This window comes from Trachurus trachurus, assembly GCF_905171665.1.
Source record: "Trachurus trachurus genome assembly, chromosome: 15".
Classification (NCBI taxonomy): Eukaryota; Metazoa; Chordata; class Actinopteri; order Carangiformes; family Carangidae; genus Trachurus; species Trachurus trachurus.
The window spans coordinates 11,616,820-11,633,299 of NC_139906.1; the positions used below are offsets into that span (position 1 = coordinate 11,616,820).

At 40.3% G+C, this 16,480-nt stretch overlaps 1 protein-coding gene across 1 annotated transcript in view; it reads right to left on the reverse strand.

Moving 5' to 3' along the window:
* Positions 1-3,521: 3,521 nt before the first annotated feature.
* Positions 3,522-16,480, reverse strand: part of phactr2 (phosphatase and actin regulator 2) — a gene marked incomplete at its 5' end in the record, with an annotated part of 42,757 nt that continues 29,798 nt past the window's right edge. Inside the window, 9 exons of the mRNA XM_083988249.1 lie at positions 3,522-7,669; positions 8,962-9,038; positions 9,875-10,012; positions 10,430-10,491; positions 11,378-11,433; positions 11,787-11,943; positions 13,181-13,356; positions 13,563-14,070; positions 15,543-15,788. Of these exons, the coding sequence (XP_083844375.1) occupies positions 7,654-7,669; positions 8,962-9,038; positions 9,875-10,012; positions 10,430-10,491; positions 11,378-11,433; positions 11,787-11,943; positions 13,181-13,356; positions 13,563-14,070; positions 15,543-15,788 (1,436 nt within the window). The 3' untranslated portion in view covers positions 3,522-7,653. The remainder of the gene's footprint in view (positions 7,670-8,961; positions 9,039-9,874; positions 10,013-10,429; positions 10,492-11,377; positions 11,434-11,786; positions 11,944-13,180; positions 13,357-13,562; positions 14,071-15,542; positions 15,789-16,480) is intronic.

The following is a 16,480-nucleotide window of genomic DNA, read 5'->3' on the forward strand; positions in this document are numbered from 1 at the left end:
CTGCTCTCTCTTCTGATTACACAGGAGCTCAGCCAAACAAGTGAAAAGGTCCAGGAAGCACATTCACCCTTATCAAATATGAATGCTCCCACAATCCAATTATCTTTGCCCTTCTATGCCACCCACCCCTTTCATCCGTCTATCTGCGTCGACTCTTCTTCTCCATTGTTCCCCTCCACTAAACTCTTCACTTTCATTTTCTTTACTGCCTCCACCACCCACCCCCTCCTGCAAAACCTCATCACTTCCTCCTCTTCTCCCACTGCCTGCTCCCGCTTTCTTTCCTCCATCTCCACCGCTCAGATTGGCCTGTAGCAGTGGAGTGGAAACATCCATGATAAAACACACAAGTAATGACTCCACAGCGGGGGAAAGAAACACATGAATGTCTTCTGTGAAGAGCTCAGGCGTGTGCGTTTCTGGCAGGAACAGTGGCACTCGGATGATGAAAATGAATGAATGCTATAGATCTTTATGACAAAATACTGAAATAAGTGTCTGGTTTAAACAGTTTTGGAAGAGGTTTGTGCATTTAAAGTTCACTTTTTAACTGAGGTTGAAACAAAATGTGTTGGGGTTTTTTTTTCACCTGCACCATCAATTATCTTTTCATAAAATTTCTAAGAGCAGAAAATTAAAGGTTTGGGAGTTTATCTTTCTCTCCTACCTAATCTTTTATAACCTTTCACTTTTTTTTCAGAGGGAGCAAGTGATTTGAGGAGTGAAATGACTTTAATAAGAACAGCACAATAGGGAAGAACAAACCCTCTGATAATCACACTTTTTGTAACCTTGGAGGATATTAGAGTCATGATTTATATCCACCGTTTTCCAATCGAGTAGAAGACTTGCATTACAGCTGAGACCTCCAGGCAGCACGCCAGGGACAAAACTACTTCTCCGTCCTGCCCGGGAAACTTCATTAATGTGGGGTGAGAGAGAGAGAGAGAGAGAGTGTGTGTGTTTTACAGCTTGTGAGACTTTTTGGGTCTAAAAGTTGAAAAGTTTGTGGAGAAGGCTGGTTGTCTTACAATTTGATAAAAGGGGCTCATTCGAAGTTTAGGGTTTAGATTTAGCATTCAGGTTGGAACAATATATCTGTGATGAATTTTAGGAGTTATATCGTGGGCGATTACTCATTGTGTGTGTGTGTGTGTGTGTGTGAGAGAGAGAGAGAGAGAGAGAGAGAGAGAGAGAGAGAGAGAGAGAGAGAGAGAGAGAGAGAGAGAGAGAGAGAGAGAGAGAGGAGAGAGAGTGAGACAGCAGGAGGTTTATGATCACCATGATCCTGAGGTGCATCTCTCAGATCCAAGCACCAGATGCTACAGTTACCTTGCTGTCCTCCTTTGCTCTATACTAAAACCCATCATCCTCACTGTCAGAATAATATATATCTATATATCGAATCAGGGAACAACAAATTTGACAAGTGGGCAAGCAAATCAAAAACTTCAATCTGTGCCCACCATGCCACGGAGGTCAAACTGTGTCATTTCTGTGCGGTAAAATCCATTTCAAAGCCGGTAGGTTGTCAGAGGCGGCCTCTAAAGTTGAACATATAAGCTCCACCGATGATTCATGTGTTTGATTGTCTCCAATTTCCTCCCATCTCCATCTCCGTCTCTGCTCTTCTCCGTGCTGCGTCTCCTTCAGCCTCTAGTTCTCATTTTCCCCGGTCCTCTTCCTTTCAACTGACTACATTATGCCCACATCCTCTTTAAAAGCTGGTATCTGGATGAGGCAGAGTGGATGAGGCTGAAATGTGATACTTTAATGGTCATTCACATAGAAACCTCCAAGTTCAACCAGAACACACACTTGTGAACTCAAAGGTTTAGAAGTTTGCAGCATGTACAAGCTCGATGTCAAAACAGCGGTTTACATAAACAGCATATTTACAGTCACATTTATCTAGAATATTACTGTATTGGGGAAATGGATTTCCAATACAGCACGAGAGAGTGATGTGGTTCATTTCTTAGCGCTGCATCTTTCAGATTGTATTTGCATACAGACTGAAGATGCCTTTGAATATTGACTTCACCTTTGGGAAATAGACAGTAAAGCCACTGGAATTGCCTCGTCTTGCTCTTGTCAAGTTAAACACATGAACTTAACAACCAACAGGCAAAGGATTTGATTAGACTTGTTTTTTTTATGGCAACAGATGAAAAGGCAGGGGAGGACAGAAATGAATAGACTCCCTTAAAGTCATTACTTGTGCTCTCACTCCTCACTTGTTGTGTACAGTCAGTGGGCTTGAGTTAAAAACAAATGTCAGCATGCTACACGCTCAGTTTGTTAATATGCTGGGTTTTGTTTTGTTTTTAGCATTTTTACCATGCATTTTTTCATGTTAGCCAAAGTACTAACATGCTGAATTGCACTAAATACAAAGCAATGCTGAGGCTGATGGAGTGCCATTAGCTTTGAAGCTTTAATAAGTTAACAAATGTCAACTCATTTCATTTCATGACTCATCGCATGAGTGCTAGTTTTCAGTCCATCCAACAGTACTGTCTAATAGTTAAGATGGACTCCTGGTCCCTTGAGCTGCACCACTTGAGAGACTAATAGAAGTAGCTACAGCTGTGCTAATTCACTCTTTGTAGAGTGGCGTGTCCTTTGGTAACCCAAGAGGAATCCAAGTCAGAACGAAAAGGCACAGTTAGGGTCAGTGCAGATTTCTCACAGTAATTATTCTGTCATCCTCAACAGTATTTCACAATCAGGGCACATCTTTTTATTTTTTGCCTCTAATGTCCAAGAAAGGCTTAATTGCGGTGCTAAATGCTTCACTTTCTAGATAGGCTGTAAATTTCCTGTTATATCAGTGGAAATTAAAAAAAAAAAAATACTCTTTTATTAGTTCTGAAAATAAAAGAATGATGTCTGAATTGAAAGAATCTGCAGCTGAGTCTTTGTTTTATACTGTATTTTTGTGAATAGTGAATTACGTAGCTAATGGGGGCTTCAAGGACTCTAAAATACGCCTTCGTAAACCACAGAGTGCAGCCAGCAATAACACAACAAGAAGAAGAGAGAAGGGAGATCGATGAAAATTCACTTCTTCTCACATACGACTTGGGATTTCGAGAGTGAAGAGAAAACAAGGAGAGGGTGTGCGGTTCTTTCTCTGATGTGTTCCTGTGCAAACACCATCTTAGTATTATCTCTTCACCTTATTGACCTCTGCTGCTGCTTTTTGCAACCAGGGACTTTTCCTTGTGTAATGTGCTTGAGTCTGTTCACATAAACAGAAATCACCAGAACAAAATGGGCGTTTTTTTTCTCCATGATTCTTTATATACAAAAACAATATACACAGTTTGACAGTTTGCACGTAACAGTAGCAGTTTTTTTTTGGGAGGGGGGATATATGTCGTCGTCCTATGAGTTGAGTTCAAAGATCAAACATAAAGGTAAAGGTAACATAAATGTGTTTGGAGTCCATGTGAATTATTCAGTCCTGGGTCTTTGCTGCTTTCAGCATTTTGTTGACTTTGTGTGTGTCATGTCACCATCACATGATCAAGAAAAGTCTACATGATAAAGATAAAAGGCTTTCGATTAAAAACAACAACATAAGCAGCAGCAGCAGTCTGGTTTATGGCTCCTGTGTGAAATTAAGAGATTGGATTTTGGGGAAGTGATGATGGACGACATTCCCAAAAACAAACATTTTCAAGAACTGGAGGTCGTCTCAAGAATGGAAAATTCAAAGTGGCAGTGAGGAAAACCAGTGTCAGAGAGATACTTTTTGAGATTAACCAGAAAATGTATATTCTATATGTCCATATAGACTGTTTTAACAAGAGTGCAAAGACATGTGATGTGGAGTGTCTTTTTAACTACTACAACTTCCATGGGTCTCTTCCTCTCAGAAGGTTTATTATGTTTATTTTGCGGTCCCACAGGGATGAGATGAAACCAGACTGCAGCCATAAAGGTTTTTTTACAAGACTCCTCCTTGTGATTAATACTGACAGGTTATAACCAGCTGTTGAGGCTCTTCCCACTGCCATCTGCCCAATTTAGATGCTTATAACCAGTCCTGAACCAAAATGTAGAATTACACATCAGCCTTGAAAAAAAATATTTGACATAAAAATTAAAAAAAAATTCTAAAGCTACTTATTAGGCACCATTTCATTTGAACACTGCAATTTAGCATTTATAAGCAGCATATAAAATCTGCATAAATGATCTGTAGTTGATCAAATATAAGCACACATACAGTGTTAATTAAAACCTCTAACTTCTCCTATGAAGCATTCATAACTGTTATATAAATAGCTATAATATGGCTGCAATAGTGATACCAAAACACTTATACACATGTACAAGTCACAGGTTTTTAACTGTTAATAAATGTGTTTAAATCCTGTGATAACATACTATAAAATCACACATACACTATAATGCATTTAATAGTCATCAATGCTTCACACAAGGAGTTTAAGTTGTTAACAAATAAATGATAAAATGTATGTATATTTATCTATTCATTGATGCACTGACTATATACTGCTTATAAGTGGTAAACATGCACCATTGTTACCAGATCTGCTTTATCTGGTTTTAACCCATTATCTTTTTAAAAGAGATGTCAGCAGCGTATTCATGTTTAGTTGAATGTGATGGGACCAAATGTGTTTGAAGAAGTAAGACTTTTAATTTGTTAATCTGATCGAAGAGCTTTCTGGTCTTTCATTACCGTGTGTGTGTGTGTGTGTGTGTGTGTGTGTGTGTGTGTGTGTGTGTGTGTGTGTGTGTGTGTGTGTGTGTGTGTGTGTGTGTGTGTGTGTGTGTGTGTGTGTGTGTAAGCTAATTTCACAGTGCATGAAACCAAACAGCCCTGTGTCTCCTGTTCTTATCAAATACGAGTGGATTGGACACAGTAGCTAAACCACGTGTGGTTGGAAAAACTGCACAATGCATGTTTAAACAGTTATTAGGATGATGTCAAAATGTCACCCAGGACCATCTAAAAGAAAAAAAAATCAATCACAAGCGAGATTCAGAGAAGATTATTCATTGTTTTGTTTTGTTAAACTCAGGCACCATCTATGTAAATAGCTGCATTGCACTTGGGACTTCACTTAAACTGAAGGTGGAGTAGAATATCAAATAGTTATCAGTCTCATCACTGCCTATATGATGTCTCATCCATCCTCTGCTTAGGAAACAGGTTGGTTTGATAAAGACACAACAGTTATTCAACACAGTATGTTTGATATGCTGCCTAGAAACAGCACCTGTGTGTGTGTGCTGTGCTGCTGTTCTTTATCAGTGTCCAGGGCTGATTAAAAAAAAAAAAAAAACATAAGACGACTAAAATCAGAGCTTAAAACATTCACATCAAAGTTGCATTGTATCATATTGGTATTAAAGTTGATCTCAATGTATGCACATGCTCAATATACATTCTGTACAAAATAATCAATATATAACAACATAGACATTGACATGAATGAATACTGTTGGTTTCTTTTCCATCGCTGTACATTACTTCATGTTGCAACCACCACACATTCAGAAGCAGAAGGAATAAATCTGTCCTTTTCTGTTACTATTTGTCAGAGTGATGAGTGTTGTGAAGGGCGGGGGTCTATTATTTGAACACAAGCCTTTGGACGTCAGCAAGCTCAATCTGTCAGTCACTCGTCAGCAAACATCCTCCATCAAGACCAAATACTGGGAAGAGAAAATGACTAATGTTTTTTGATTGATTTTGAAATGAAAATCCATAATGACCAAGTCACCATGGCCTGTTTTTATTTCTCTACTGGCTTCTCGTATTTAGTCCTTGAACATTTCTGACAGGCTCTACATCTTTTCTTCATCTGAGATTTCCTTCCCTGATAGGTCAGTCAACACACACACGCACAGAGACACACGAACGCACGCACAACCACAAAACAGCAACTAACAACTGATCCCCTTTACATTTGGTACCAACATGCATCTTGAGTTTTTATTAGCGCATAGAATTGAAAATTGAATCCTTATTTGTGGTTTTTTCAGTTAAAGGAATAGTTCAACATTTTGAAAAAGACTCATATCCATGAGTCAAATCATGAGATTATGTCTGTGAGCTAAATAAATAAAATAATTTTGTAGGAGGAGGTATTTATTGTATTGTTTCTTAATAAATTTTCTTTATTTATGAAATGTCATTGATCAAACAGATCAGTCTCAATTCAAATGAAAAGCATCAAAGTACTCTTCTTTGGTATTTTGCTTCATAACTATCCGATGTTCATTGATCATTTAAGTGATTACTGATTAGTGCATTTACCAAAAATACTGAGCAGTTTCTTTACATTTTCAATTTCATGTTGAAATTCTACTGTTTGGGGGGTAAAAAGAGAAACTGTGTGTTGATAAAACAAAAACTGTTGGATTCAAGGTGCAAGTTAGGGCAAGGTGTAAAAGGGCCACTTATCAGGAAGCCTTTCCTTATGTAACCATCACCGTCCGACACGATTAAATTGCAAAAGCATGTTCAAGGGAATGGAAGAGTACTTCTCCACCTCTTTGAGCGGCCAGTTGATTGCCTCAGCGGTGAAACTCCCAGTGCCTGTCTGCTCTATATTCATGAACCTCTCATATGAAGTCCACCCAACAAAAATCACACCGCTATACTTTCACACTTCGCAATCAAACTCCTGCTTTTTCTTTGGCACAAGGTCGCTCTGAGGAAGAGCTCCAGCCAAAAGCCTGAAATGAAAAACCGAAGTCAAAGAATGAAAAGTAGATCCTCTAAACCGCAAGTCCAGCACTTTGTGATCAGAAATCTGGGCTTTAACAGGATATATGATGCTATATGATCACCATGTTTCATCGCTGAGGGATTGGAAGTGGCGAGATCTGGAGCTCTCTCCGTTGCACTTCACTCTTAATGCCTCAGGTACCCACCGTTCCCTCAGCTTCAGCAGTTGTAAATATTAACACTCGCAGTTTATTCTTCATCTGCATACAGGTCTTCATCCTTACAGGCTATAACTCTGATGATATAATGCCCTCTAGTGGCAATATACTTTAAATATGTCTATAACTGAGCTGCAGTATTTCAGATTCAACTCCAAGAGGCACATCGGAGCAGAACAAACTGCTTCTCCTCCCCTCTGATCTATGACATAGGCACTGACATCAGCACACAACTGTCCAATCACTCCCATTTCCTGTGCTAGGAGGATGCCCATGTATGGCCATCTGGCAGTTTATAACAAGGCATACCATAGCATGGACACCAACTATGGCCACATTCATTACAACATGGGTAATTTTTGCCCTATTTTCCTCAGTGGAACCTCCCATCACAAGGCCTGACGTGAACCAAAGAACAAAAAACACCATACACCAGCAGGCTCTGGCCATCTACAATAAATAAATGCTAATCACAGCGATATACACACCACTGTTGTGACGATATATGTGTTAAAAGTTTCACTGGTGTCTTTGGATGACTAAGGCCTTAGGACAAAACCGGTAGCTGTCACTAGATGTACAGTAAATACATCAGGAGCAAGAGGATCCCTAAGCGGAGTGTACTGAGCTGTGCACTGGGGGTCTGGAGGGCCGGGAGCCTGCTGGGAGCTGTGGATCCGAGAGCTGGTGGTGCTGACGTCCAGCTGACGGTGAGGGCACTTAGGGCCGATGGAATCTGAGATCAAGCAGAACACACAGGGTCAATTCATTAGATGATACATAATAAAGATGCATGATTTTTTTAAAACTCAAACAATATTAAATCTTTGTTGGTTTCGAATATCTTTGATTGTTGGTGTGTTAACTGAATGAGAAAAGCTTAGTACATTTTCTGTAAATGAACTAGGGCTGTCAATCAATTAAAATATCTACTCCAGATTAACCGCATGAGTGTCAACTGTAAATCATTATTATCTGCAAATCAATAAAAAAATGTAATTGTTTAAACACAACAATGACAAATATTGTCCAGAGACCCTCAAAGGCCTCACTGCGTTTGACATAAAAATATTTAAAATTTAACCTAAAATTATGGGTTGGGTCAAAGGCCAGTATACATAACAGAAATAGAAATTCTAAAATTTGTTTTTACAAGTCATTATCAGGTTAACTTTGACATACATTTTCTTGTGAGTGTGAAGACAGTGAAGTTTGTTGACAACGTTTAATTTGATTACATCTGAAACTGACACGTCACAGCTATAATCAGCCTAACTAGGATGGCTGCACACAGCATCTTGATGTTGATGAATTGTGACAAATATCTGATGAATATTTCTGATATTTTCCATTTATTCTTAATTTTCTAGGTAAAGTTTATATTGTATTTATTGTTCATTTTGCTGCTGTATGCCTTGGCCATGACACACTTGTAAACAAGATTTTAATCTCAATAACACTCCAGGTTAAATAAAGATTAAATAAAAAAGGTGGATTTATGAGGGCTTGTGTGCATATAATCAGATTTGTCAAAAGACTTTGGAGAAGCTAAACCGTTCTACTGAGAGGCCGAAAAACAAATTAAAGCGCAGTGCAAAACATACAGGAGATTTGCACAAACCAAATGATATTTATCTATATTTCTACTATGGGAAAAATCAAACATTGCATTCGATCATATTATGTAGTTCTTTCTTTTTCTTTCTGACCAGTTCTGACTGGTGGACACTGTGTTCTCTGTACAGCAACACAATATAAAACTATGTCTCACAGATCTAATAACATGTGAGGGAGTGAACCTGAACTTTATTTGTAATCAATGCCTGAGGCTAATGAACTGGAGTCGACCCAGGTGCATATCTTGACTGCAATGTGGTAAGTGTAAATGGCTTTGGGGGACCAGAATTATATAAATATTGATCAGTGAGAGCTAATAAAGAGAGGGATTCGCTGTGATAAATTACTAATGAAGCGCAAGTTAAAGTCAGAGTCGGACTAAATGGTGGAGGCCATCGACAGCTTGAGTACCTGGTGAACTGTTTGCTGTCTTCATGAACCTCCATCTCTCGGCTCTTAAACTCGTTCAGCTCCTTACGGATAGCAGCCTGAGGGGCACAGCACACACACACAAACACACACAGATCAAATCAAAACTAACACTCAGCCACATCTCTGTGATTCCTAGTGCCAGGGTTTGTCCACGGAAATATGAAGTTCATGAAATAAATGTTATGCTCACAGTTCAAAATTCAATTTAGTACAGGAAAGATCAAGGTTACAGGTAAAAAAAACAGCAAACATGTGTCTTTTTCTTTGCTCTCCTAGGGCCCGATTCTGTTGGTATATTTTTGCCCCTTACTACTGAGCATTGTTTATAATATTTAGCACTGTTGCATTCAGAAACTTTGGTCTAAACAGCTTAAGAACTGAAAATAAACCATGCATTTAACTTAGCACAGATATTCCTCTCCTGCACATATCATACCAAGTCCTTTTCTTCATGCAGCATTTGTCCCACCCTCTTGCACCCAGGCACTTGTGCTGATTATGGATGTGATGCAAATTAAAGGCTGAGATGGTTCAATGAGTAGGATTTAGGACGACAGGGGTGAGGGTGTGTGATTTATCTGTGCCCTGCAGTTCTAAACATCAACAGCAGAGGGCAGCCTTGACACAGACAGTGCAATTGAATGCACCCTGAAGTCCTTTCTCCTTCCATCAGGAGATTTTTATAAAAGCATGGGGGATCTGGTATATGCATGCACTTATACTCTTGTTGCATCAACTTGTCTATCATGCAAGGACAAACTTGGTCTGCAGCGGTTCAGCTGGCATTGCTGCAACAGTTAAGGAAAGACCTTTTTCCTGTTTCAACACTATATAGTGCCTGTAAACTAAGCAAAGTGCATTTTACAGTGCAAAGTAAAAAAAACGGTAGTACCTTGTCGGCAGGTGTTAGCCGTGTCCAGGGTTTGTCTGCCCGCCGGTCATAATCCTTGGCGTCTGTTACTTCAACGTACTCGTTGAAACGCAGGATCCTTCTAGCAACAAGCTCTGCCACTGTAGGCCTCACACTCAACTACACACACAAAGTTAAAGAGGGAGATAAATGAGACCATTAACATCATCTTCTTTAAGGAAAATTCTTCCCATTGTTTTCATTTTCAGTTGAAGATAAAATAAAATCTAACACACTGTTACTTCCTGTGTTCTTTTGTTTTGTGTTAGTGTTGTTCTCTGTATTGATTGATTCAAACATTTCCAGGAAGTCAGTGCTGGAAAGACAGAAAACGCCCAACTTCTCAGGAATGGTTTTCTCCTTCAGTCCCACCTTTGTCCACTAGATGGCCCATCATCTTGCCACACATAGCATCATTTATGCCTCCTAATGTGACTCATAAGGTGGAGCAAAACATATTAGCAGCTAAATATAGACTCACTCCGTCTTCTCTGTACTCTCTTAAGTGTGTGTATGTGTGGTTGGTGTGTACAGTACCTTTCTGGAGAGTCTCCTTTTAATCTCTTGCTTGGCTTCTTGCTCCTCCACTTCATTCTTTTCTGCACGCAGAGAACCAGCACAGTCATTTCACACCTACTGTGTCTGCAACAAGCTTCTGCTTCTATTTATAACTGGGAGATGTGATTCACTACATTAAACCATGTCCATGACTGTGTAGCGGAGTGATTGCCTTAACATAAACAAAATCAAAAGAGGGAATTGCCAGAGACAGGATGGATCATGTGAGTTGATTCTGCACTGGAGATAGTCTTGTTGCATGTTCATGGATATGCATTGTGTATAATACATGTGTCTAAATAACCAGTGAGGGACTTGGCCTGGGATGCTGATAAACTCCTTGACCTCTGCTGTTCCCATCAGAGCTTGAAATACAAGCCGTCTGGGATTCACAGCCCAGAGAGACCAAACTCCTCCTTTCCATTAGCAGAACAAGCATGTAGACGAGGTTTTATTAGCTTCTTCCTGAATGAAAAAGCCTTTGCACTGGACATGTTGTACAGCTGCAAACCAGTGCATTGCAAAATGTGGGTAAATGGAAGAGCACAGACTTTTCACCATGCCCTGCTATGTGTGTATGCTCTAATTTAAACAAGCCACTTAAGCGTTCTTGTGTCAGTAGATCACTATCACAGCATGAGTCAGTTGGAAGTGTTTAGATTTGCACTTTAACAGCTGTTATTTTGCAATCAAAGTCACAATTATTGATATATACAACCTAATGTAGGTCTGATTTTTATTTTCTGCGTATAAAACCATCGGTGATGATGGATATATAATAATACCGAGTTCAATGAGCTCATATTGATTTGGTCATAGCATAAAAATGATATCACTATTATTTAAGTTTAGCCTCAACATAGATAGTAATGTAAAACTGGTGTATCTGATCATCTCTCAGTTTAATAGTGTATTTCAGAAACTTACGCTTAAGGATATTCCTCTGCTCCAGTTCTTCTGTGGTGGGTCTTTGGCTGAGGCGCCTGAAAAGAGAGAAATGTGCTCTCATACTTTTCTACAATGAGCAGATAGGAAAGGAAATGATTTGAACATCACACTGAGTTCTACAAGAAAAAATAAATACATTTCCTTTCGTTTCTTTACACACTTTACACAATTTCGCATTCTTTACACTATTTTTTTTTCTTGATCTAGTGGTAGTTTGCCACCAACGCCTCGGCCTCATCTGGTAGAAAAGGTCAGACTACACTTAAGCACAGATTTTTATGGTTATTTGTACTATCACACCACCCACAACTACAAAAAAACAAGAAAAGATTTATGATGAAAACTCACACCTTTCAACATTTTCACAACATACTGAGTGTGTGTATACCTGACTAGTTTGCTGCCAATCTGCTGGCGCAACTCGTGTCTCTCTGTCTCAGAGCTCCGCGGCAGAATGTTTTTCTCTTCTAGCTCTCTCTTGCTGGGTCGATTCCCGAGTTTGATGTTTAGGGTGTCTCGTCGACGAATCTTGCTGGCCAGAGAACCTGGAAGAGAAATGTAACATGTTGCTTAAGGCCTTAAACAAACCTGCATAGAGATCAGATGTAGATAATGATCATTCATGCATGAATTTAGCAAATGACATCTTAGTCACTGCTGCAGATGCTAAAGCTCTCAAGCAGCTACTGGGGCCTTCTAGAACTCTTTGCGGGGCTATTGGGAGATTCTAGAATTTCTGAAAAGGCTGATGGGATATTTTATAACTCCAAAACAGCTTTTAGAAATCCCAAAAGGGCTATGAGAAGATCTAGAGCTCCCAAAAAGCTGCTGGACAATTCTAGAACTCCCAAAGGACTGTTGGGCAATTCTAGAATTCCCAAAATGGTGCTGGTAGATTCCATGACTTTAAAGGGGGCTGCTGGGAAATCCTAAAACAATGAAACAGCAACAGGGAAATTCTAGATCACCCAAAGAGCTACTGGGATATTCTAAAAACTTCAAAATGGCTCCTGGAAAATTCTAGAACCCTTTAAAAGACTCTTGAACAGGACTCCCAAACAGCTACTGGGAGATGCTAGAACTCTTGGAAGGCTACTGGGAAATTTTAACCCCAAAAGGTTGCTGGAAGATTCTAGAAATTCCAGGCTAATGGAGGATTCTGTAACTCTTGAAAAGCTGCTACAGATTCTAGGCACTACTGCTGGGAAATTAAACTCTAACAAATACTGGAAGATTCTAGAATCCTTGAAAGCCTGGTGGGAGATTCGAGAACCCCTCAATTTCTACTGGAAATTTTAGAACTCCCACACAAAAGAACTACTGGTAGATGTTGGGCGGTTCTAGAACTCCTAAATGGCTGCTGGGAAATTCCAGAACTGCCAAAATGGGAAATTCCAGAATTGCCAAAATTCCAGAATTGGGGAGATTCTGGAACTCATGGTAATTGGCAATTGCCAGGAAATTCTATGGCTCCTAAATGGTGGTTGGAGCATTCTAGAAACCTTGTACTGTATGCAGGCCATCAGTATCAGGACATCCTCAAAGTAAATTGTTTTTTCTGTTGCATTTTTCAATTTGCCTCAACCCCATGTCCTACTGTTTGTAAGTTATAAGTAGCACTCACAACTGCAGTTTGTGGTATAAATCGGGTAGAAAGCATAGGAGGAATGTACTGAACTTCTTAATGAAACACTTCTGCAAATGCTGGAACTTCTCTTAATATGTGTGACTTTGTGTCCGTGTATTATGTGTGATGTGTTAAAAAAAAAGTTAATGCCATACTATTTGTGTACTCGTCGTCCTCCTCTTCTTCCTCCTCATCTCGGTACAGGATTGGGCCATCAGAGTCAGAGTCACTAGTTTGGCTGTCTCTTGGCCTATCAGGGATCACCGTGACTTCAGCATTCTCTGTTTTCACACTTAGGCCCTGTGGCTTTTCAGTCTGGCCCTCTGCAGCCCTGCAAGAAACACAAAATCATGAGCACACATACTTGTTGAAGCAGAATAAATGCTTATATTTGTAAACTCATCTCCACTAAATGTTAATATCTTACTGGAGTGAAATAAAGTCACAATTTTACTTTCAGTTGACTCATTACTTCAAACTATTTCTGTGACGATGGAAGTGTAAAACCGACTTAACATTTACGACTTAGATTTTTACCTTTCAGTGTTCTCCACTGCAGATTCTATCTCTCCTTTCTTCTTTTCTTCCTCTCCCCCCTTTTCTCCCATTCTGTCCTTTTTCTCCCCCTGTGAGCTGCTGCCTGTCTCACCCTCTGTGAAGGAAGTGTCCTCTGTAGCAGCATTAACATGGGGAGACTGGTCTGTGAGCTCAGGATTCACACCTTTCCGAGTCTCCTCATCCCCGTTAGAGGCTTTGGGAGCAGACGGAGAGGCAGCCTGACCTCCCTCCTTCTCATTGCCCGAGGCTTTAGGTGAGGCAGGCTTGGTGTCTGAGGAAGGGGGCGAGGATTTTACCTCCCTTGGTTGGCTGGGAGTCTCTTTGGAGGCCTTATGATGTGCAGAGGAAGAGGAGGCAGGAGTATCTGATTTACGGTTGGATTTTGCATCCTTCGCATCGGTCTGTGTTGAAGTGCTAGCATCCTTAGATGCACGAGAACGAGGGGTGGTGGCGGAGGCTCCTGTCTTCTTTGGATGGTAGGATTTGGCTGAGGAGGAGGGAGCAAGAGAAAGTGAGAGGGGAAACATAGAAAGTTTGACTTCTCTTTAGTATCCTCCCACAGTCTGAGAATATGCAAAGCTAAAGATATACTTTAATGCAGCCCAACTTAAATCACATTAAGGTATTTCTTGTTGCTGTCAACATACTGCCAACGAATATATTTTTCTTATTAAAAGGAAGAAAAAATACATGAATTTGGGAAATATCAGAAATACAAGGATTAAAGGATTCAGGGATTCTTCATTGCCATTCTAGACATGTAAAACATTAAAAGAACGAAATCAAAAGTTGAAATAATCCATAAAGTGGATTATCAGACATAATAAAATAAACAGTTGAATAAAAATATGAAATAATAGAAATACCCAAATTTTTCTGGCTTTTGATGCATGTTGGTGTCTGTGTTTCAGTGATAGCCAGTGCTTACTGGCATTTTTTCCGATGCAATCAAGTCAGGCTAAATGTGAACATTTAGAAGCTCCTTATAGTTGCAGGACTTCTTCGGTCTCAAAGTAACTCTGTGATAGCTGTGATATAGATTATATTATATCCACAATTCATACCATTGACTAGCGACTGAAGTAATAAACTGTTGTATTAGAACATGCTGGCAGCCATAATATTTTATTACTAAAATAACCACTTCTAATCACATCTCTAAAACTGAGACAAATATAGAGTACCTGAGGTAATACTGACTGAGGCAGTTTGTCTATAAAGTGTCTTTGTGTGCTGGTAGAAGCAGCCTGGGGGAAGGGGTGAACTTAAACTCTTATTCAAACACTAATGAAACAACTTTTGTTCCATTTCCCCGATAACAACAGACAAATACACAGAGCCCTTCAGCAAAGACTGCATGAACATCACATGCAGTATTCTGGGCTTTTGTCTGTTTACTTTCACCATGCTGTAGGACAAGTACACACACACACACACACACACACACACTGGATCAAGGATGATGATCATGCCCTAGCATCATGCCATCAGTCAAAAGCGCATGGGGTTGTCAGAGCTCATTTTGAATATAAGAAAGCCATGCTACACTAACCACACTCACGCGCTCTGTCACTCACACACACACACACAGACTTGTGTGCAGAGGCGTTGATAGAGCTACGCAAATAAATCTTCACTTCTGCTTTCTCAGAAAACAGACAGCGAGAGATCATAACTGCAACACTCCTATACTGTAGTTACTCACTTGACCTGAAATCCCTTCTAATGAGGAAAGGACTCTATCAAGAAGGAGAAACAGGGAGAAACTAGTTTGTAGGCACTTTACAAAAACACATGACAGAGTGCACATTCAGCCACGGTTTACAGGTGCAGACGGGTTTGCAGTGAGTGTTCTTTCCTTTCAAACGGTGACACAAGCACTTTTTTCCATGCATGGGGGCAGGCAGGAAGGAACAAGGGTCAGGCAGAAAGTGCTCAGTCCGGACCAGCTGAACTTACCAGTCCCACGGCTAATGGTGTTAGCGCCCCGTGGGTTAGCTTTAGCCTGAGTGGACGAGCCTGTCTTGCCTGGGGTTTTAGTTGTCTTTTTAGTGGCCGAGGCCCCCTCCCTGTGCCTGCTTGTGGCTGCTGTGCCACCCACAGGTTTGGAAGAGGGGGTCAGAGTGGCACTTTGTTGCTTTTTAGTTTGAGCGTCTCGAGGTCGCACGTGGTTAGCCCGGGCGGGGGGTTTAGTATCACACCTCTCTGAGCAGAGCAGAGGAAGCAGGAAGAAAAAGTCAAGTATTTAGAGGTTCAAATGGAAGCAAGACAATCTGCGCTAGGGACATGCAGACAAGCAAACGAAGACAGAAGACATAACGTCGAATGAGGAGAGATTGGAAAGAGCTTGTGATGATAACATAATGTTTAATCTGCAATCTTTTCCATATACCCATCAACCTTCCACACCTCCAGTATGACGGCATGTGTGTATCTGTTACTCTATTTGCAGTGTTTGTTACCTGTGCCTTTCTGATTATTGATAAATGAAACAAACAAATGGCTCCGAGTTCAATGCTAACACGGTTGGGATGAAAAAAGCAAAACACTTAAGAAGCATCAGAAGGAAGAACAGTGGCCTGACTCCTGGGGGAGCGGGATGCATTAAGAGATGGAGATACTGCTCTGTTCAGACTGTAAACGCCTGCTGCAGGCTGATATAATGGGAATATCTATTTGAACACATTAGGCCCGGTCAGAGATCCCACAGAGGATTCAATGTCAGGCAGAAAACTGCTGCCGATACAAATGCATTCCACCACCGGGAGGAAAAGACTTCAAAGCAACTGATGTCTAAAAAAAGCTCCAACATTTAGTTCTAGCATATAAAAATAGAGTCGCTAAAGGGCTGAAAAAAGTTCCACATTCCTGAGTAACATGGCATATGTGGAAAAGTG